This window comes from Vairimorpha ceranae, assembly GCF_000988165.1.
Source record: "Vairimorpha ceranae strain PA08 1199 chromosome Unknown NODE_4, whole genome shotgun sequence".
Taxonomy (NCBI): domain Eukaryota; kingdom Fungi; phylum Microsporidia; family Nosematidae; genus Vairimorpha; species Vairimorpha ceranae.
Genome location: NW_020169299.1, coordinates 116176 through 139085, shown reverse-complemented (window position 1 = coordinate 139085; position 22910 = coordinate 116176). Strand labels below are relative to the sequence as shown.

Sequence of the window (22910 nt, the reverse complement as noted above, 5' to 3'; positions counted from 1 at the left end):
TAAAAAAATTATAAAAATAATATAAATTTACAAACAAATATGTGTATAATTTATTTTTTTAATTTTATTTTACCCCTCTAAACATCTCATTTGTTTGAGATGTAAACATTGGTGTTTTAATTATTGCCATTTTATGTATTTTTAATTTATTTCTAATTTATGCAGCATAAATAGAAAATTAATTTTTTTTTAATTATTTGCTCCTATGCAATATTTAAAATTACATCATGCTGTTTTAGTTATGATGGAAAAAAACATAAATGTTAAATATACATCCCCTTTATATGAATAAGCTTTTCGGTTATATACAAAATTATGAAGATGCTTTATTAATGGTACATGCAACACGCTTAGGTTATATTACACCAGTAACACAAAGATTAAGAACTGACGAAAGGGACTCTTTACGGTCAGGAGATATATTTGTTTTTATCGAAACGGAAAATGGAATTAAAAGATGGACAGATGGTAAAATTTGGTCTCCATCAAAGATAAATGGACAATTTTTATTGTACAAAGAAGTGCCCAGACATTTAAGTAAATCTGCAATAAAAAAATGTAGTTTACAAAAAAATCTCAGTAAAGACCAAATAGCCAAACTTCATAAAGAAATTAGGGAAGATGATAAACTTGGATTTCACAAAAAAACAATAAGTATTGTACATGAGGGTAAAACATATCACATTATTGGATATTACAGACCAATCTTTTCGAAAGAAGCTTTGATTAATATACCATTTTTTAATCAAATTGATTTTTCCTTAAGAAAATATCCTGGTTTGCTTTCTGATAAATTTTTAAGTAAAGAAATTTCAGATAAAAATTTTTTTAATAAATTTGACCTACCAAATAAACCTAATTCATCAATATTTTCTGAAGCTAAACGTCTTCAACTGGAAAAAATAGCTTTTTGCGTTTTACATGAATGGGTACTCTATAGAAGTAAGGAAAGCGGACAAAGAAAAGTGAATGAACACAAATAGATTTAATAAATTTTTATATTATTTTTTAATTACAGTGATGTTAACACTTAGATATTTTTTATAGATTTAGCCAAAAATAAAAATTTTTTAAAAATACATTTAAAATTTTTATAATTTAATTAATTTTAAACACAACATTAAAAAGTGTTGTAAAGAGGAAATTATTTTTTAAAAATACAAGAGATTTACAAATAATGTAGAGCTTCGTGTCACAAAATTATTAAAAACGATTTTCTATCCATTTTTTACGATTGCAATCATTTATTTTTAATATGAAAAAAAGCATAATTTGAAAGTTTTAATCATCTTTGTCAATGTACTAGTATCACCACTATTATTATAATCTGTGGAAATATTTTTTTATTTTAACACAATGCAGGGAATGGCAAATAATACAAAAGTGTTGTTAATATTTATATTGCCTAGTTAATTTTTTTAAAAATTAAAAGTAAGATGCTTTTTGTTAAAAACCATTATTTGTTAATTATTTTTTTATTCAAAAATTTTCATCGTTTATTATCGTATTTTACATTACAGCCTTTTTTAAACTTAGGGTTGTAAAAAAAAGCCGACATAAAAGTAATTATAACTTTTTAAACCGAATATTACTTACATTATAAATTACAAGGTCAATACTAGCTCTAAAAACGTGTAAAATTATATCACACTCTCTTCCAATGCATGTAGAAATATTTTTGTAAACATCATCACACTCCTTCGCAAAAAAGTTTTCAAATAAAAAAAAGTCTTTGTAGTTTTCAATATTAATTGTAATAGGATATTGATTTTCAATACAATTAGTATTTACATAGCTTATATAATAATCAGAAAATTCTTTATGATCGTTTATATCTTTAATTTTTGCAGAAATTAAAAATTTATCACTTTCGTTAATAACAAGTCTATTACAATATGTTTCTAATTCTTCTAACTTAATTTGTTTTGGACAAAAAAAATGTGTAAGGGTAAATTTTTGGCTATTAATGATATCAAATGATTCTTCAAAATCATCAAAAGAGTCAGGTAAGAATCCAAAGGCACTTTCAATAAATGTATTTTCACATAAAATTGAGTTGTTTCGTTTTTGAGATTTAATATTTTCAATAATATCGGGTGACATTTTGGTATCAGGAGTAACAACCTCCAAATTTACTGTCACTGTATTATCATCTATTAGATGCATAACGTCTTCATTACTTAAATTTATTAAACTGGTGTTAATTTCTAAATCAGTATTTTTATCGTTCATACAAGAATTTTTGCTTCGTTTCTGTTGGGTATCATCTTCAAAAATATCTTCGTGCTTTCTTTTATATGGCGTTTCGTGCAAAAACGTAGAACAAAGTTCGTTAAATTCGTTTATATCTTCATATTTAAACTGTGTAAATATTGTAGAAATGTAAAATGTAGCATTTTGTCGCGTTATCTGACGAAGATTTGTAATTTCAATACGATTACCAGCTTCTATATTATAAAAGTTTAGATCTGAGTTATAAAACAACACCACCTTTACATCTTCAACCATTAAAAGATAGTATTCACTGTAGCCATGATTACTTTTTCTATTTAGTACACTTCTGTATTTTATAAATCCAGAAATATTTTTAAAGTGTTCAATATTTTTAAAAGTTTCTTTTGTATTAAGTCCTGGCAATTTGAATAATTCATGTACAGTTAACTCTTTGACATTAAAAAATCCCATTTCGCTAAATTCGTTATGTTCAATATGTCCTTGTGGTGGATAGCCTTTACCCGCTCTAAATTTTGTTATACCAATAAAATCTCCAACATTTAAAGATGAATATTTTAGATTTTCCTTCCAAATTATTATTTTAAATAATTCGTTATCTGTTTCTAATATGAAAAATAGATATTGAGATGTATTAGTGACATTTATACGTGTTTTGTATATAATTTTACCAGATATAACAGGCTTTATCGATTCTGGTAGAAAGTCTACCTCTTTATCATAATATGGCAGTGTATCAGTAATAAATGGTAAAAGTGTATATTTATGATAAATATAGTCAAGATAATCATATTTAAATTCAGACGTATCAGATTCAGTACCATTTTCAACAGTTTCAAATTTTATTCCGTTTTCTTTGTTGTTATCTGTTATATAAATTATATCATATTTGTAGACATAGCCCTGTAAGATTTTGGCGTAAAGATTCTGATTAACTTTGTAAAGATCTTTTTTGGTTAGAATGAAAAATGTAGATGGAATCTTTTTTGATCTAAAAATTTCTAATACCTTTAAATATGTATTCTCTGTCATTTAAAGGGTAAAATTTATATATAATTTTTACTTAAGAGTTAAAAATATAAAAAATAAAACATGTCAAACTTCTCAAAACGTTGAATATCATCTTTAAATACGTTTGCGGCCCGTCATATTTCAATTTATATTAAAGTGCGAAAAAAATATATTTATGTGGCGCATTTCTTTTTATCGTCTCACAAAATTTTAATAAAATTTTACCACAAAATTAAAAATGAGCTGTAATACAACAAAATACATTATTAATACAGAAAGCATTTATTTTTTTTTATAATCCAATTTTGTTTCTAATTTCTTCGATTCTGCTATTTTACGCGCCGCTTTAATAAAATCTTCTTGCACTGCATAATCTCTATCCTCTCGAATAGCCATCATACCTGCTTCAGTACTAACATTCCTTAAATCTGCTCCGTTAAAATCTACAGTTAGTTTAACAAGAACATCGTAATCAATTTCTCCAGAAATTTCCATATCCTTACTGTGAATTTTCAAAATTTCTCTGCGACCCTCTTCATTTGGTAGAGGTATTTCTATTTTACGATCCAATCGTCCAGGTCTTAAAAGTGCAGGATCTAATATATCAGGCCTGTTAGTAGCCATAATAACTTTAACATTATCTAACTCTTTAAATCCATCAAGTTGATTTAATAACTCCATTAAAGTTCTCTGTACTTCTCGATCAGACGAACTTGATTCAGAAGACCTTTTACCTCCAATTGCATCAATTTCATCTAAAAAAATAACACAAGGGGCCTTCTCTCTTGCATATGCAAACATTTCTCGGATCATTCTACTCGACTCTCCAATGTATTTTTCTATTAAAGCTGATGCTACAACTTTTAAAAAATTACAATCCATAGTAGCCGCTGTAGCCCTGGCTAGTAAAGTTTTTCCAGTACCAGGTGGTCCATAAAGTAACACACCTTTAGGTGCTTTTATTCCTACACGCTTATAAATTTCTGGATTTTTTATCGGTAATTCTATGACCTCTTTAAGTTCACGTATTTGATTTTTCAATCCACCCACTGACTCAAATCCAATGTCTATAGGTTTATCCTCACTCATGCTATAGACCATAGGATCTACTTCTCTAGGTAAGACATGCATAATAGTCAATGTTGTGATATCAAGAGCTACTCTTGTACCTGATTTTAATAAAGATCTGTCAATATTCTTCATACATCCGACGACATATCTAGGACCCTGGCTGCTTTTAACAATAAACCGTTCATCAGTAATTTTCTTAAGAACTTCACCTACAATCTGACCTATAGTCTGTAATGCTTTAACATCTTTTTCTGATTTAATAAACTGCTTATTTGTCTGTTTGTAAATTTCTTGTTCCATTTTAAGGTTATTATAAACATTCTCATTTTCCTTAAGTGCTTTTAAATAATTTTCATAAACCCTTCCACTGTCCATAGGGGCGAAACAAAAAAAAATATTTTAACATAAAAGCAATAGATTTATTTTTTAATAACGTGGTAAAAGGTTACAAATAATTTTTATTTAAATCTTTAATAAAGCTAAACAAAGTTTATACTTTTAGAATAATTTAAAGAAATAATCATCATTTTCATCTTCATTTCTTAACAAATTACTATTATTTATACTACTTGTATTAATCTGACACATTCTTGATATTTCTGTATCGTCAAGACTTAAAGAATAAATATAATAGAGAAAAACATTTAACGGAATTAATTCTTCTGCGTATCCATCAAAGTTTATTTTCTTATCGTTGTAAATTAATCTAACGTACTTTTTGGTTGATTTACACCACAATTCTATAAAAATAGCAGAAGCATACGGAGGCCATTTTTGAATATCAGAAGTTAAGGCTGCAAGGATCATTGCTATACTTCCATCGTGTGCTGAAATAAGGCTTAAAACTGACTCTGATTGCAGTTCATCTATAAGCTCAAATCCAAATCTACCGAATAAGATGGTTTTAGACATGTCGTTTTTTATAACATTACTCATCTGTTTAGACCAATTGTCAAAGGATATTTTAATTATTTTATTAAATACATCATCTTTATTTTTTAAATTAATTGTTATGTTATTACACATTGCACATTTCAATTCATCTGAAAAATAAGATAATTTTTTTCCATTTAAAATACCCAATTTATAAAATAAATTAAATGTCTTTATACTTATTTTGAAATCTAAACTCATTTGCTTTTCTAAGTACATACACTTTTTTATTTTCATTAATGGATCAGTATAAGGTATAGGACGTATATGCCTTATACTTTTAGTTTTGGCTAGTCCATTCATAACACCCATTAATGTAGAGTGTGTTCTGCCAATTTTAGTGACTCTATACGAAATATATTCTTTATGTAAATTATCAGGAAATAGTAGCTTTTGATAATTCTTTTTTATAAATCCGCCAAGTTTCTGTGCCTGGTCGTATCCTTTAGATGTTAATTCTCCCTCTTCACATTTTTTTTTCTGACAATTATTTATTTTTTCACCTGTAAAGTTGCATTTTATGCAATTTTTATTTTCCCAATCAGAGTAATAATTTTTAATGGGAGCTCTGTCTCCATGTCTGAAAATTACTATTAATTTTTCGAGATGAAAATTGGGAGGTTTACCAAAAAATTTATAGTCAGCATTACAGTAACCCATGAAATCCTTTGATGACACTTTTGAATTTTGATTTGCAGATTTATTGTTATTATAGTTCCATTCTAGTGTGTTTATTAAATTTGTAAATAAAAGACATAACATAAATTTCATGGTTTTGTTTTTATAATGTAATGTATTAAAATGTTTCAGAAATATTAATAAATCTAAGACTTAAATATTTTTTAAAATAACTTGGTTTTTATAAAATTAAAGTGTTAATGAGAGAAATTTTTTGTTATTTTCTTTTTTTTATAAACACAAAAAGATGAAATAGAAAATGGCTTGCTACATTTAATATTAAAATTTAGCATATAATTAATGCTTTAAAATAGTTTAATAATATATTAACATGTAACATTAAATAATAACCAAATATTAGTAATTATTTATTGGTTTAAATAAAAACTAGTGAATTACAACATTTAATTTTGTGTTTTTATTTTTTATAGTTTTTAATAAATGTAAAATGTAAATTAGATAAATTTTATATACTTGGCATAAAAAAGCATATTAGAGAAAGTTATACGTTGTGTATAATTAATTAAACTTGAATATTTATTTAATGCTCATATCTGATGCAAATTAATGAAGTTATATCAGTAAATATAATTTGCAATCTTAATATTTCTTCACGTGCCTATTTATATAACAGAAGAAAAAATTTCTATCATATTGAACTTTTTAGATAAGCAATTTTAATGTTGTTAAAAGAAATTTTATTATTTTTAACATTAGAGTTGTATACCTTTCATTAAAATGTTTGCAAATTGGTACAAAATTTATGACAAAACTTTACAAATTGTCATTTTGTTATTTTTTAAGTCAACTATCTTTTTATTATTGTTAGTAAGAAATTGTCTTTTTTTACATCGTTAATAATGTAGGCATATAAACCCACGCTAGTAAAATCAAAATTCTTAGTCTAGTAACATACAATAACATAATAATATTGTTATTGTTAAAAAATGTTATCTAGGTTATTTTTTAATTTTAAAATTAACATTAAAAATTAAATATTAATTTTAAATGTGTCATTTTTAATTCTAAAAATGCAATAAAAACGTATATTCTCTATGAAACAATTTTGTTACTATTAAAAGCTAATGTTAGTGTTTCTATGAAATTATTTCACCCAGTAACTTTTTACTAAATTTCATTGGTATATTTTTTTTTTATATTTAAAATATTAAATTATTAATGCACATACACTACAAGAATATGTCTATGTTCAGTAAATACAATACTAGTACTAGTTTTTTAGATAGCATATGTTATATACATTTATTGTGTGCAGAAAAATGTCAGTGCCCGAAAATTTCACTTGGACGCGTAAAAGAACTAGCAGAACGCTTTGAAACTGAAAGTATAAAAAACCTAAAATTATTTAAAAAATTTGAAACACAAAATGCTTTAAAGAAAAAACAAAAACAACCCAAAATTTTTAAAGAAAAAGTTTTATGTGAATGTAAACATGTTAGTGTTCTAGAGAAAGTAAAATATTATGAAAAAATAATAAATAATAAATAAATATTGTTTAATTAACAAAGTTGTAATCTTGCTATTTTTCTTTGTTCTTCTGTAAAATTCTCCTCGTCATAAATAAATGGTACATTAATAAGCATATCTTTCAATTGTTCAAGTACATACTTTTTTACAGGTTTAAAAGACTTATCATAGTACATTCCACTGACATAAAAAAACCCTTTAGTCCATGTTAAAATATTTTTAGAATAATCTAAAACATAAAAACTAGCCTCTTTTTGTATTTTATTTATAAAAGTAAGATCATTGCAGTTAACAAAAATACTTTTATCATGAAAATCCTGTGTACAAGTAACAGTATAATCTGAATAGTACTTTTTAATAAAAGTAGTCACACCACTATATTTTTTTGTACCGTATAAAAAAATGTATTTTGACTTTTTAGGTACAAAAGTAATATTAAGTTTCTCGGGTAAATAATCTGTAACGTTAAAATGTTTAAAATAACATTTTTCTTTTTTGTTAAGAAAATATTGTTCAGGTGTGTAAAATTTAATCTTACAATTGTACGCAAATTTAATATCGTGATACGCCGAATAACAATTCGGTCTAGGACCAGCAGCATCTCCTACATAGAATACATTTTGTGGTGTAACTCTAATTAACTTAAGTATATAGTCATATATTCCTGTACATGGCTTTCTGTATTTATTACGACCAAGAACAATAAAAATTAACCAGGGAAGTTTGATATCGCATACAAATTTATGAATTTTTTTTTTGATTTTTTCAATTTCATTTGATTGATTAGCTAGTGATTGATTTGACACAATAAAGAGTTTATAGCCAGTAGAATGAAGTGTTATAAGCATATTAGGAATACAAGGATACATGTATTCAAATTTCTCAATATTACTATCATAATATTTTAAAAGAGTAGAATCTAGATCAAAAAGCGCCAACTTAGTTCCATTATTAGCATCAAAATTGTAATCAATAATTAATAAATGATCCAAGGAAGTAATCTGAGGGTGTAAGTTTGCCTTTGTATATATTTCTGAGGACATTTAAAGGGATTTAAAAAGAGAATACAGAAATAATAATTATTTATAATATGAATATAAGCCTTTTATTGGATTAAATATTTATTTACATTTTTTAGACTTTTCAAGTTCGCTGTATGCTACTAGCCATTATTTTAAAAATTTTAATAAATATTTACTTTTTGTGGTGCAATCAATTTAGATTTTGACATAAAAGACAATAAATTTGTAAGTCTATATGTTTGTATATACCAAAAATTTAAAAATTTATTAATTAATAATTAGCCATTTTATTTGATAGAAATGGTGGTTCTAAGAAATCATGTTTTTTTTACAAGTCTTCCCAATTTAACGGTTTTTAAATGAAAAAAGCTAAAAGTTAATGAAAATAATCTTAAAGGCATTTCTTATTTTAAAGTACAAAAATAACTTTTAAACATTCATATATTGTTAATAAAACACTCTTTAATGACCGTAAGACACTTAAGTTAAAATCTTTTAAGCATAGAAAATAACTATGCAAACAAGTAAAAATTGTCATAAAGTGACATGATTTTTTTGACATACACCAAAATAATATTTTTAAAAAAATTGATGCGTAATAAATTTAATTAAAAGAAATCATCATCATCTCCGAATAAATTAACTTCTACTACTTCTTCCTCCTCTTCCTTAACTTCTTCTTTCTTTTCCTCTACTTTTGTAGTTTCAGCTTGTGGCTGCGAAGAAGCAACTTGTAATGCGATAGATTCAATGATACTATTTCCTTTAGACAAAATTTCTTCTACGCTCATATCACTAGTTTTATTAATAAAAGCAACAAGTGTATCTTCATCTACAGAAGCATTAATAGCAGAATATAATTTCCTGTAATTTTCTTCTGTTTTCTGAGTTCCGGTGCATTCAAACATCAAACAAGCACTAACAAGATCCATTTTAAGGGGTGAAAAAATTAGAATAACAAAAATTAAAAATAATGCATATAAATATAAATTATATGCAATTTATAAGAATGCTTCTTATTTTAGTGTTATTTATTAAAATCTGTTGTGTATTGTAAGTAAGTTAATTGTTATAAAAGATAGGAAATTGATATGCTATTTCTTTTTATATTTTTAAAAAATTTTAAGATTATTTTTTAAGAATAAAATAACAACGTTTTGGTAGATAAAAGTCACTATTATTGTATTTGTAGATAGAACTAAAACATATAATATCTTTTTATACTTTCACACAAAAACGAGTATTCTTTTTTAATTAGAAAATACCTAAAAAGTGTATTTACTTTACTGTCAAATGTTGTAAATTTAATAAAAAAAGAATAAAGGTTACTTTTTAATAAAAATAATAACAATTACAACTTATTTTATAAGTTATTAAAAATACATGTTAGAAAATAATAAAAAATTAATTAATATTTACAATTATAGTAACTTGTTATTCTTTCAATTTTTTAAAGTTTCTTCATTTCTTTGTTGTAAATTCAAGATGGTATTTTTTATATGCATATTTTAATAAAAATTATCATATCATCTAAAATAATTATACCTTTTATTTATGTTCATACAATTTATAATTTAAGATAAATTTGTTAAAATATATAAAAAGTTTGAGTCTTCAAATATTTTTTTTTCATTTTTATGCCTTATGGAAACTCTTACACTTAAAAAAATAGATCTTAAAGATACCGTCCGTAAAGCTCTTGATCCTTTTGAGTTTGAGTTAGAAATGCATTGTAAAGAAGATTTGGAAGAAAAGGTAATATTTACTATATTTTATACTGTAAATGTAAGTAATGAGAATGAAGATCAAGTATTATCTGAGACAGAAATTTTTCCAATTCCAAAAGGTAACATAAAATTTACTCTTGAAGCTGATGCACCCGACATAAAAGTTATTCCTTATGATCAATTATTTGGTCTTACTTCTATTATTATTGTAGGAAAATATAAAGAAGAGCAATTTATAAGAATAGGATATATTGTAGATGTATACTACCCTGGAATACCAAATGATAAGCTTTTATACAATGATGATGATGCAGAAGATATTAATGATGAAGATATGGAAGAGGAGGAAGACGAAAATGGTAATTTGGAAGATTTGGTTGTTGAAGATGAAGAATGTGAAGAAAAGGAAATTGTAGAAAACATAAATGAATCTTGTAGCCAGGACGAGGAAGATGACACACCCAGGTCATTTACAGATGCTATGGTAGAAAAAGTTACTAATAATGAAATGAGTAATAGTGACGAGATACAACCTGAAGAATTTAATCAAGTAAATGAAGAATTAGAAAAAACGATTACGGAAGAAAAAAATCAAGAAGATGTTTTTGAATACAAAGGACATAAAATTAATTATAATTTTATCGAACTAAATGTAATGGTACCGCCTAGTATTCATACATTTTTAATACAATGGAAAAATGAGCAGAATGATTTAAGTACTGAAGAGGAAGTTAGTAAAAAAATAAAAAGAGAAGAATAAAAATTATTTTATGTTTATTTTACAATTATATTATTTTTATTGTTTTTTTATTTATTTTTGTATGTTAAAGACGATATTAAATTACATATGTTTATAGTAAAATGCTTTTTTGAGCACTAATGGTCTAGTGGTATGACAACAGCCTTCCAAGCTGTTGGCCTGGGTTCGATTCCCGGTTAGTGCATATAATTTATTTTATAATTTTTTAAGTAACCCGTAAATAATTTTTTATATTCTTTCAATTACAAATTATCTGTGAGAGTATTATACATACGTCCGTAGATATAAAGAGCTATGTAAATTATTACAAAAAAGTGTATCTTTATTTTCTTATTAATTTTACATTTTTTAAATTTAACTCTTAGCTTCCATTTACTTTAAACTGAATAAAATGTAATTTTATATTATTTTTTCAAACATTACGTCTTAAATCAATAAAATAAGTTAATAATACATATATTAGTTTATTAGTTTAAAAAATAACAAGTTTTTTCAAAATTAATAAAAACTTTTTCTATAATCTTTATTCAATTTAATGTATAGAAATATATTTTTTACCCCATGAATCTTGATTATTTGGCCCTTAAAAAGTCTCCTTTTTTGATAAAAAAATATGTAAAAAATATGCATAAATTACCAGCAGATCTACAAACAAAGGTCGCTTTATACAAAATTGTAGAACACGATAAAATGAAGTTTTTGCATTTTATTCCCGATTCCCTCTTACAAACTTTAAAAATACAGAATGATAAAAAACTTTATAGTCTTAAATACTTTCTTAAAGTAGAAATTAATGACAAACAGCTTGATAAACTTATCGATTTAATAAATCGACAAGATCATCTGGCTATACTTTACCATTTAGATAAATTATCTACAGATATTTCTTATGTATTTGTGTGTAGAAGAATATTAAAAATGCATAAATATAATGAGTTTAAAGATATGAAAATTTATCTTAAAAATAATATTTATGTTCCAAAAATCGTAGCACGATTTCTCAATTTTTACAAAAGATTTTTACCTCCCAATTTTGTTGACATTGTTTTGTCATCAGGTGTTGATATTTCTTATTTTATTAATCTTATCTCGTCACTACGCCCCGACTTACAGTTTATTGATATTAAAGAGGATCTAATGAAATTTGATTTGTTTAGGAATGCAGCTATTAGTCAAGGATTTGGTGAAAATAAGTTTCTTGTAAAATATGTGAAAAGTGATGATTTTGAATTTTATTTAAGAATGCATAATTTATCTTTAGATGAATACAAAAATAATGGTATAAAAATAGATCACAACTGGTATCCACATATGAAGATTTATAATTTACTTAAGGGGATTCCATGTTTAATAAATCCGCATAAAAAGTATAATTCAGTTAATACTGAGCAGATAAGTTTAGACAAGGATACTTTTTATAAAACATATAAAAAAGTTAATTTAATGTCAATGTTTAATAGAGATGTAGATATTCTTTTATTAGAAATTATTGTTAATGTTTTGTGCTTTTTTAATGATACTACTTCATTAGATAAAATATTTTACTACAATAGAATATTTAAAGTTTTAGATGAGTCACTTTATTTTTCATTAATTAATTTTAACTTGGTTGATTATTTAAAAACAAATTTAGAAAAAATTGATAAAATACCAGATGACTTTTTAATTAGAGATTTTAAAATATCTGATATTGAAAAATACGAATTTACCAACTTAAAGAAAGAAATGATTGATAAGGCTATTTATATTCCTACTGAAGAATTAGTAAATATAATAACAAAAAAATTTGAGGATGAAAGAAAGATCTATTATGAAATTTTACTTAAACAAAGTTTTAATCAAAAGTTACATAAATGTGATATTAAGATTTTTAACATTGAAAGTAATGATACTAATTTAATACAGTATAAACAAAATATTTTAAAAACAATAGAATCTGATTTTATTTATGAAAAATTAAAAAATACAGATTTATTTTTTAAATATTGCATAAATCACGAAAAATATGCATTGAAGTATTTGGAAAATATTAACTGTCATGAATGTACATTAGAAGAAGGAAAAAATATTTTTACAATATTAAATATTTATAAAAGTGCACATTATATGATTTGTAAAAATAAAGGTAATTTGATTTATAAGGTGTCTACAACATCTTTTAAAGATTTAGATTTACTTACAGATGACAAAATAGGACTAGTAAGTATTATTTATCATGTTAGATATGATGAAGGTATTTATTTTTTTTATAAATACAGTGATCGGTTAATATCTCATTATATTATTCAGAATCTAAATTTAACTAAAGATAAAACATCTTCTAGTTTTTTATATATGAATTATTTATCAAACAAATATTTGTTTCATTCACTAAATGTATCTGATAAAGATTTTAAATACATTCTTAAGTTTATACCTACACTTGATAATAAATACATCAAAATATTAATAAATTTACTAAATGACACCAATATGTCGTGTGTTTTAGAAAGTAAAAGATTATTAAATAGTATGCATTGCATAAATCAAGATATAAATTCTATAAAATCTCAAATTATAGAATCTTTTATAGATAAAATTAATGTTAATAATACATTACTTAGTATTCTTTCCTTACAGTTTAATTACATGATTGATGATACAAGTCTTATACTTATTTTAGAATTAATTAGAAGATATATTAAAGAATATAAAGAGTATATATTTATTATATTGAGTAAGATACAACAGATAGTAATAAATAAAGATCTGTTTAAAAAAGAGGTTTTTCAAATAATAAGCTTATTTGTGATACAGAATAACTTTTACACCGAAGAATGTATTAATATTGTAAGATTAAATATAAATAATTTGTCAATAGATTCATTAGATTTATTATTTAAAAATATAGACAATGATCTTAGAATTGCATATTTTCTTGTAGAAGTTTTAAAGATAATAAATAATGATGATTTGAATAAGCAAGTTATTTTTAAAGATTTAGATAATAATACAGTGTTAAGTAGTAGACCCAACTTTTTAGCATATGCTTTTGACTTGGAAATATTTTATAAATATTTAGACAATTATTTTCCTGTTTTAAAACAGATTTATTGTACTAAAGAAAACAAGATTGCAGTGCATGCATTTTCTAAATTAATTTATAAAAAAAATGACCAATCTGAAGATAATACAGAACATAATGATATTGTTTTTAAATTTGTATCTCATGAATCATTTATTAATTCTAGTACTCGAATGTCTTGTGTTGAAATATTATCCAAGCAAATTCTTACTAACAAGATATGTACATTACTGTATATTTATAAATACGATGACAACGGATTAATAAGAAAAAGAGTTAGTGAAATTTTAAAAAATAGAATAGAAAATTATAACATTTTAATAAGATCTATTTATAAAGATATTTTAAAGTATCTTAATTACTATTATTATTACATACCAGATATTTCTAATAATGTTATTAATGAATTAATTACTAAATATATTAATATTTTTGATTTAAAATACTGTAAAAGATACACAAATATATATCCTCTTTTACTACTACATGGCATAAAGAAAAATAAACTTATTACTGAGTGCAAAGAATATTTAATGGAAATAAATGTGGATAACACATTAATAACAGAAATTGATGGTAATACGTTAATAAAAGAAATGGGAGACAGCGCATTAATAACAGAAAGTAACATAATAATGCCAGGAAGTAACACATTAATAACAGAAATCGGAGATATTTTGTTAGAGAAGGATAAAGAATTTATGCTTAAATATTTAACAGAAAGACTACATTGTAATAGTGTATTTAAAATCATAGAAAATAACTATTATCTTGTTTATACTTTATTGATGTATAATAACGATCTTATAAATAATTTAGATTTATTAAAATTACTTAATGAAAATGATAAAAAAACACTTTTTGAATACATTACAAAAAGTAATAAAGATTATACTGAGTCAATGGCTTATTTATTACAGAATACTACAAATATAAATATTTCTGATTGTGATATTGAAATAATTTACTTATATCTGTGTAACTGTAATAGTACAGATATAAATTTATATAAAAAAGTATTTAATAGATTGAATAATGCAAAATTACAAAAACTTATAATTAGAAGAAATTATAAATATATTTTAGATGTGTCATATAAAAATATTACTGAATATGAGAATCTTATTAAAATACTTACTAGTAAAAATAACATACAAAGTATTGATAGATTGTATGAAATTTATGGTTATGTAGATAATAAAAGCAAGGAAAGAATTGTTGACTATTTTATTTATAATTTCTTAATATACGAACATAGAGGAACAATAAGAAGTATTTTTAGTAAAATCGATTACATTGGTGGGTATAAAAAAGATTTAATTTTAAATGTAATTCTTAATGTAGAATAAATTATTTTATTTCAAGTTTTAGTGATTTATGTAATATTTTGTATATTAACAAACAAATAATACCAAATATTTTCAATTGTCTTTAGCTTTGTTTAGTTGATATTAATTATCAATGCCAAGTATTCTTCAATAATTTTATAATAAATTGCTATCACTAAGTAATTTAAATTATATTGTTAATTCTTTTATATGTTTATCTATATTTTCTTCTTTCTCTAAATTTACAGGCATGTAAAAAAAGTATCTTTTTCTACTAAACAATATATAACAGCTATATAATAAATATAACCCTCTTACAAACCAGTAATTTCTTCCTAAACAAAATATTAAACATATTACAATATCTGAATAAGAATATATAAACCAGTTGTAAAGTATATTGAAATAGTAAAATATCTGATTTTCACCACACATATGAAATAGAATAAGAAATAAAAGTATGATACGAGATGAATAAACATTTTCTAACCGTCTGTTTAAAGTAAAATTTTTATAAAACATATTCCTTATAAACTTTTTACTATCATTTTTACATTTTTTACAGAATTTTAGTTTAGCAAAATAATCTGAAAAAGATGTAGATCTTATAATATATTTACTATTTTTGTAGTATCTAGTACATAAAGGACATAGTTTATCTGATATAGATAAAAATTCTAAATCATCCATCTCTACTGATAAATATTTTTGTTCATTGTTATTTACAATAGTAAAATGGGATCTACACACAGAACAATAATTTTTAATAACGTTTGTGCCACAATATTGACATTTGTATGTATCTGAACTATTTAAAAAAGAACGGAGAATATTATTCATTCAGGGGTATAAAAAAATGTATAAATTATTAATAACGTAAATATTATATTAATAAGATAAATAACTTAGTATTAGTGAAAAAATATTTAATAATATTATTATAAAAATAGCTGTGTGTCTTTGTGTATTGACAAAGATGTTACACCGATGTATTTGACAAAAAACATTTTTAAAAACTAAAGTTATGTTTTCATTTAACAATAATATTTACTCTTACCATATTAAAGTACTAAATAGAATAAAATTTAAGTAAATTTAACTTTTTAATTACCAAAAAAAAGGATATATTGGGTATAGTACTTATATTATTGTAATAAAAATAAGATGAAAATAATTTATACAAACATTTACAAATTTATTTAAACACATATTGTAATTGACAATAACATTGTTTATTTTACTTAATTCTTTCATGATAAAACTGGAGGTTATAGTTAAAATAAATACATGAATGTACGATAGTAATATTTTTAAAAAAACATATTTTTTGTTAAAATTTATGTAATCACTAAACTTCTTTTAATAAGACTTAATCTTTAAACATAATAAATTAAAATAACTTACTTTGGTAATTGTGGTATTATTTACCACATGTCAAATATTTTAATAAATTTAACTATAAATATTTATGTTATTTATATCAATCAGAAACACAGAAGAAGAAGAAATTTTTTTAAAAAATTATTGATCTGCAGTCTGTAATACCACAATAACAAAAGTTAAAATGTAAATCATAAATGTTTATTTAATAAAATTAGGTTAAATATTGCAATATAAAATTTTTATGAGTAAATGTTTATTGTTAAAACTTAAAAATAATTTTTTTGCATAAAAAAAAATAATTTTCATTTATAAAAAATTATTTTAAAAGTTTTAACAATAAACTAAAATTTATTGAATAAGCAATTCTGTATTGGCATCATTTATACTATCGAATACAATTGTACCAATATGTTGTCCTAAATGTAAATGACTATTTTGATCATCCTCTCTGTTCAAAAGATCAATCCTGTTTCTTTCCTTCATTTTAATTTTTTCGGCCATAAAAGCGTCAATGTATTCATTTAACCTATTTAATTTATCAGGATGAAATAATTGCATTATTTTTTTTTTACCGTTTTTAGTAACTTTAAGATCAATACTATTGAATGTATCTTTCCACAATTTTAAAAAAACCTCATTACGGGGCTTATATTTCATAAGAATGCTTATTCTGTAAATAAGATTTTTAGAATAATTTGCTATTTCTTTTATAAAGTTATCTAATTTAGCTTTACGCTTTGGCATCTTTTGATGAAATATAAACTTTTTTACGTACCTTTTAAATAACTTCATATATTTTTTTTGATTGTCAAAGACCAATGATTTCGCAAATGGCAATGTTTTAGAAAAACTTTCATTACCAATTATCAAATAAAATAAATTTTCTGAGGCACGCAATACATTTTTTTTCGAGGGAATTTCAAGTGCATTAAAATCAAATAAAAAGTCCCTATCTGAAAAATTAAGGTAATTATGTTCAGCTTTTAGCATTTTATTTTTTTGATCTTTTGCTTCATCATTTTCGCCAGAATTAAAATCAATGAAATATACATTTGGGGGTTCAGACAAAAGTTCCTCTTTATCATCAAAATTTGCTGAATGTTTTTTTCTAATTAAATTCTTATGATTTTTTTTAACAGCCAAGAATAACTGACCATAGTAAACGCCTTGTCCTGCACTTTTTATACTGATAAAAAAAAGAAAAAGTAAAATCATGTACTAATTGGGGGTTATATTCTTTTTTATTTTTATATTAAAAAAAAATATTATTAAAATTACTTTTTTGATGTATACGGTGCATTTTAGAATATTTTAAAATGTTCAAAGTGTACGTATATTTAATGTTACAAATTAAAATATAAATTAAAAATTAAAAATTATTTTTTATTTATTGTTAAAATAAACGAATTATCTTAAATCTTGGCTTTTATAAGCTGATTAGTAAGGTTTAATCACTGGTAGTCAAACATACTTAAGATCTGTCATTTTAAACTATTTTTTATATTTGTATATTTTTTCGTTTATTTACAATAAAAAATAAAAATTGCATAAATAATTTGTAAATATGAAACAAACAAATTTTAATTAAAATTTAAAAAATTTCAAAGGTATTAAAATTTAATATTGTTATTAAGATTTTAGACTATCTTTATAAGGTTAAGATTGATGGTTTGACATTTCGCTCTTAAAAAATTTCAAAATTAAAACTTATGTTTCTAGTAACAATTCTGACAGAAACCTCAGTTATCGTTTTACATAGAAACCATAAAAGAATTTTATAGTTCACAACAGTTTTATAAACAAGTACAAGACATATGTAAAAATTTTTATTATTAAAACTTAAACATTTAGCTTATTACTGCATAACACACCTTTTTGTAGCTTTAAAATGCATAATTACTGTTGTGTAGCTTTAAAATGCATAATTTACTGTTGTGTAGCTTTATATTGCATATTTTATGTTGTGTAGCTTTAAAATGCATAACACCTTTTTGTAACTTTAAAATGCATAATTTACTGTTTTGCGCTAAAGGTATATTTTATGCTATTTTATAAAATAATAGCTTAAAATTATTTACAAAACTACATATTTTATTTTTGTTTATTTAAAAATACATTTAGTTTTTATTTAAAATTTTCAATAATATTTTGTTTTTTGATATTTAACATTTTCTTGTATTATTGTTTATGTATTTTATTTATTTATTTTTTGCATAAACAAAGAAATGTCTTTAATAAATTATCTTTTATGGTTCATGTCCCTAAATTCTTCATCATTCTTCACATCTACGATTACAAGTCTTAACAAAACTACACTATACAGTATTCTTAATAAAGAAGCTGCACTTCAAATTTATCATTATTGTTTTGTAGATAAGAAAGATGATAAAATATTTATTAGAACATCAGACAGGTTTACTAACCAGAATATTTTAAATGTAGATAGTGAAAATATTTGTCTTTTTATTGGCACAGGAATAACAATAGAAAATATAGACATTCTTCTTCCACATTGTAAAACTATATTTTACCTTACAAGTGATAAAATAGGAAGATGTGAAATCCTTCAGAGATGGTATTCTACATTAGGATTGTACGTTGGTGATATTAACTTTTTCTTATTAAACAATAAAATAAGCGATGAAATAAAAATGATGATTTTTAATAGATCTGAAATATTAATTAATTATAACAAAAAGTTTATGGTACCATACAGTACTAGACTAGGAGTCTATACATGTCTATCAATAATATTTTTATGCATGATTAGTATGTTATTTTTAATATGTGGAATGTATTCTACTGTCAATCCAATAATAACAGAAATAGAACTAGAAAGATTTAAGATAATGAAATATAAAGATATTAAAGAAAAAAATAGTGACTCGTGTCTTATTTGTTTTGAATTTTATGAAGATGAAGAAGATTTAAGAATATTATTCTGTGGTCACTATTTTCATCAAAAGTGTGTAGATAAATGGCTGTGTGAACAATCTTCAAGATGTCCCTATTGTAGATATACAAATAAAAATTATGATGAAGTATAAATAACAAGAATAAGTTAGTATTAGTGTTCTGTAAATAAAAATTTTTAAAACAGTTATGCATAATGTACTTATAATTCATATAATTTAAACGTCGTATTTATTTATAATTATTATTTTTGATCAAAAAGTGTGTAATATTCCGCGATAGTGTTAATACTTTTATTTATTTTCAAAGGGCTGCTCCTCTCATTCCTTGCCTATCTTCAAAAAATTATGGAAATTTGATCTTAAAATAAATATAATATTAAACTTGTATTTAATAAATCGTGACACAATTTAAATACAATTATTAATTTAAAAAGTGCATCTATGAAACAAAAATTTATATAAGTTCTTCGTTTATGCATTGCATAAATTAAACAAAACAATTTTTATTTATGTTAAGGTAAATCAATTACAATAATTATATAAAATTTATATTAAAGTTTAACTACAATGTATTTAGTTAAAAAATCTAATTTTATAAATATTTATTTACATTTTTACAATCAAATACTAAAATAACAACAAACGTATAAATTACTTCTCATTTATAAATGTCACGTTAGATGTTATTTAAAATTCTCAAAAAATTCATCATATCTATATTCATCATTTCCTTCAGATTTAATATGTAAATCTGATGCAAACTCTACATCAAAATTAGATGTATAATTTTCAGGTTTAAAATCTGTAGCTATTTTTAAATTAAAAACGTCATTCCAATTTACTCCATGAAAATATTTGTGTGATTTTACTCCTTTTAAATTTAATCTCTTTTTCGGATCTTTCACTAATAATTTTTTTATTAAATCTTTAAGATCCTCAGGCATTGGTACATCATATTCAGGTTCTGAATAGATAATTGACCAACAAATATCACGATTTGTAGTCCCGGTAAATGGTGGTGATTTAGTATTTAGTTGGTACAAAACAATGCCATAAGACCATAAATCTACTGCATTTGTATATCCTTCATTTTTAATTATTTCAGGGGCAATTGTATCTAAAGTACCACAAAAAGTGTAGGTATAATCAGAAGACGATAAGTTTTCTTTGCACAAACCGAAGTCACATAATTTAATGTGCCCAAAAGATGTTAATAATATATTGTTTAACTTCAAATCTCTGTAAGCAATTTCATTTTTGTGCAAAAATTCAAGCCCTAAAAATATTTCACATGCGAATAATTTCAAGTTATTTTGTGTAAAATTTACTTTTAACGTGTGGTAAAATAAATCACCACCAGGCAAGTATTCAAGTGCAAAATAAATATTTTTGTTATCTTGAAAACAATAATACATTTGCATTAAAAAAGGATGAGAACACTGTGTGGCTGTTTTTAAAATTCTTCTTTCTACATCAAGATATTTTGCTTCACTCGCACATGAAATACTATCCTTTCTAAGAATCTTAAGCGCTACTAATTTTTCTTCTTTAATATTTTGTGCCAATATTACTTTACCAAAATTCCCTTTTCCTAACGTTCTTATTAACTCAAAATTACTAATGTTATACTTTTGATCATTAAAACTTCTTTGTAATTGTTTAGGAAAAAAATTAGCCATTAAAGTTCTTAAATTCATATCCATCTGGCAAGAATCAAAACACAAATCTTTACAATCAATATGAAAAACATTATCACATCTTTCGCAGCATAAAAAAGTATCTTTTGTTATACGTTCCCCACAATGATTACAATATCTAAATCCACTTAATTTTTTTTCATGTAAAATATGCGCAATTCCATAATTATTATGCCAACGCTTTTCAAGTTCAAATAGACCTCTTTTACATTTAAAAAATATTATATCTGAACATTTTTTATGGCAAGAAAATTTACATCTAAAACACCTGTAATGCTTTGTAAAAATTGGCATAAACATTTGACATACACCACAAATTTTGGGATAATAAGATGTAAGTACTTCAAGTCCATGTCCTATATTATAAATACACACTACTCCCGCATTTTTCCTAATCAATCTTAGTTCTTTTTTAAATGATATTTTTGTGCAAACATAATTAAAATTCTCGAAATCTATGTCAACAAAGAAATTTTCTTTATCAATAAAAAAATCGCATGGAATTAAAATGTACCCTAAAATTGTGTCAGTTTTACCAATAAGCATAATCTCTAATTCTGACGCATGTTCAAAATTTACTTGTACACTCTTTCCGTCTATTAAAAGATTGTATTTAATTTTTAGTATCGAATCGACATAAAAAAATAAATTTTTAATCTCAAAAATAGGATCAAACTCAACTTTTAAAAAATTAAATTCTACACTTCCTATTATTTTTTCATATGTTGATTCGTAAATCGGTCTTGCATCTTTAATCGTTTTTTCATATGTAAATATTTTATATTTACAAAAATCTATTTTTTCTTTTAGTGTTAAATACAACCGTTGATCACTTCTAATAAGCTTCTGATAACCTTTAATAAGATTTTGTTGTATTAAAATTTTATTTTTTAGGTGTTTAGCAGAAACTAATTTACTTGTAGAAATATTAAAGTTATTATCAATATCATTAAGAAGTTCCTCTATTTTTCTTATTTTGTACGCTACACTTTCTTTTTCAATCCCTGTAACTCTATTTAGAGTATCTTTAAGTTTTAAAAGTAATTCATTAAAGTCAACCATTTTAATTTGTTGTTTACTAAATATTAATTGTTTATGCCAAAAAAATAAAAATAAAAAAACAAACTATGCATATGTAAACATTTTTTTCTTTTCAAAAAAAAAATATTGTTACTTGAAAAATAAGATTTTAACAAGAATAATAATAAAACTAATCTTATTTCTATTTGCGATATGTCCACGTGTCGAGCATTTCAATTTGTTGGTTTAAATGATTATATGATTGCTGTCAAACAAACAATAAAATTTTTATAATCAAGGGTCATGAGAGATAAGAAAAGAAGACTTTTAATTTATTTTTATAAAGTTGTTTTTTAGAATGAAAGCGGACATTCTTTTTATTACTAATTGCGTAATATGAATGTTTTTAAACATCGATAAAAGCTTAAATATTAAAATTTAATATATCATTTACATTAATTTTTACAAGGTTTTTTATTAATAAACAAGTGAAAGTATGTTTTTATTATGTGCATAAATTAATAAAATTTTTTAGCATTTTTCAGGCATCAAAATCTATTTTTTATTTATTTGAAATACAA

The 22910-nt window shown here is 23.4% G+C and overlaps 13 protein-coding genes and 1 non-coding gene across 14 annotated transcripts; 6 read left to right on the top strand and 8 right to left on the bottom strand.

Moving 5' to 3' along the window:
* Window positions 1–284: 284 nt before the first annotated feature.
* Window positions 285–983, top strand: AAJ76_4000138801 (gluconate transport-inducing protein; the record flags this gene model as incomplete). The annotated part of the gene is made up of 1 exon (XM_024475509.1): window positions 285–983. One exon carries the CDS (start codon window positions 285–287, stop codon window positions 981–983), a length of 699 nt encoding a protein of 232 aa, XP_024332113.1.
* A 583-nt stretch (window positions 984–1566) lies between these two features.
* AAJ76_4000135822 (atp-dependent 26s proteasome regulatory subunit) lies at window positions 1567–3264 on the bottom strand (the record flags this gene model as incomplete). The annotated part of the gene is made up of 1 exon (XM_024475508.1): window positions 1567–3264. One exon carries the CDS (start codon window positions 3262–3264, stop codon window positions 1567–1569), a length of 1698 nt encoding a protein of 565 aa, XP_024332112.1.
* A 261-nt stretch (window positions 3265–3525) lies between these two features.
* AAJ76_4000134397 (26s proteasome regulatory subunit 10) lies at window positions 3526–4689 on the bottom strand (the record flags this gene model as incomplete). The annotated part of the gene is made up of 1 exon (XM_024475507.1): window positions 3526–4689. One exon carries the CDS (start codon window positions 4687–4689, stop codon window positions 3526–3528), a length of 1164 nt encoding a protein of 387 aa, XP_024332111.1.
* Window positions 4690–4812: 123 nt separating this feature from the next.
* Window positions 4813–6009, bottom strand: AAJ76_4000133077 (acid phosphatase precursor; the record flags this gene model as incomplete). Its single annotated transcript, XM_024475506.1, has 1 exon — window positions 4813–6009. The coding sequence occupies one exon, from the start codon at window positions 6007–6009 to the stop codon at window positions 4813–4815; it is 1197 nt and encodes a 398-aa protein (XP_024332110.1).
* A 1095-nt stretch (window positions 6010–7104) lies between these two features.
* On the top strand, window positions 7105–7434 carry AAJ76_4000131981 (hypothetical protein; the record flags this gene model as incomplete). Its single annotated transcript, XM_024475505.1, has 1 exon — window positions 7105–7434. The coding sequence occupies one exon, from the start codon at window positions 7105–7107 to the stop codon at window positions 7432–7434; it is 330 nt and encodes a 109-aa protein (XP_024332109.1).
* An 11-nt stretch (window positions 7435–7445) lies between these two features.
* On the bottom strand, window positions 7446–8456 carry AAJ76_4000130630 (bifunctional polynucleotide phosphatase kinase; the record flags this gene model as incomplete). The annotated part of the gene is made up of 1 exon (XM_024475504.1): window positions 7446–8456. The coding sequence occupies one exon, from the start codon at window positions 8454–8456 to the stop codon at window positions 7446–7448; it is 1011 nt and encodes a 336-aa protein (XP_024332108.1).
* A 587-nt stretch (window positions 8457–9043) lies between these two features.
* Window positions 9044–9367, bottom strand: AAJ76_4000129719 (60s ribosomal protein p2; the record flags this gene model as incomplete). Its single annotated transcript, XM_024475503.1, has 1 exon — window positions 9044–9367. The coding sequence occupies one exon, from the start codon at window positions 9365–9367 to the stop codon at window positions 9044–9046; it is 324 nt and encodes a 107-aa protein (XP_024332107.1).
* Window positions 9368–10079: 712 nt separating this feature from the next.
* On the top strand, window positions 10080–10922 carry AAJ76_4000129006 (anti-silencing protein 1; the record flags this gene model as incomplete). Its single annotated transcript, XM_024475502.1, has 1 exon — window positions 10080–10922. The coding sequence occupies one exon, from the start codon at window positions 10080–10082 to the stop codon at window positions 10920–10922; it is 843 nt and encodes a 280-aa protein (XP_024332106.1).
* Window positions 10923–11035: 113 nt separating this feature from the next.
* AAJ76_4000127980 lies at window positions 11036–11106 on the top strand. The gene has a single exon. It is a non-coding gene; the product is annotated as a tRNA-Gly (tRNA).
* A 377-nt stretch (window positions 11107–11483) lies between these two features.
* Window positions 11484–15335, top strand: AAJ76_4000127602 (gcn1p-like translational activator; the record flags this gene model as incomplete). Its single annotated transcript, XM_024475501.1, has 1 exon — window positions 11484–15335. The coding sequence occupies one exon, from the start codon at window positions 11484–11486 to the stop codon at window positions 15333–15335; it is 3852 nt and encodes a 1283-aa protein (XP_024332105.1).
* Window positions 15336–15503: 168 nt separating this feature from the next.
* On the bottom strand, window positions 15504–16154 carry AAJ76_4000122932 (ribosomal protein l12e-l44-l45-rpp1-rpp2; the record flags this gene model as incomplete). Its single annotated transcript, XM_024475500.1, has 1 exon — window positions 15504–16154. One exon carries the CDS (start codon window positions 16152–16154, stop codon window positions 15504–15506), a length of 651 nt encoding a protein of 216 aa, XP_024332104.1.
* Window positions 16155–17045: 891 nt separating this feature from the next.
* On the bottom strand, window positions 17046–17912 carry AAJ76_4000121174 (hypothetical protein; the record flags this gene model as incomplete). Its single annotated transcript, XM_024475498.1, has 1 exon — window positions 17046–17912. One exon carries the CDS (start codon window positions 17910–17912, stop codon window positions 17046–17048), a length of 867 nt encoding a protein of 288 aa, XP_024332103.1.
* Window positions 17913–18922: 1010 nt separating this feature from the next.
* Window positions 18923–19744, top strand: AAJ76_4000120163 (ring finger protein 148; the record flags this gene model as incomplete). Its single annotated transcript, XM_024475497.1, has 1 exon — window positions 18923–19744. The coding sequence occupies one exon, from the start codon at window positions 18923–18925 to the stop codon at window positions 19742–19744; it is 822 nt and encodes a 273-aa protein (XP_024332102.1).
* Window positions 19745–20295: 551 nt separating this feature from the next.
* AAJ76_4000116715 (serine threonine protein kinase) lies at window positions 20296–22371 on the bottom strand (the record flags this gene model as incomplete). The annotated part of the gene is made up of 1 exon (XM_024475496.1): window positions 20296–22371. One exon carries the CDS (start codon window positions 22369–22371, stop codon window positions 20296–20298), a length of 2076 nt encoding a protein of 691 aa, XP_024332101.1.
* Between the last annotated feature and the right edge of the window lie 539 nt (window positions 22372–22910).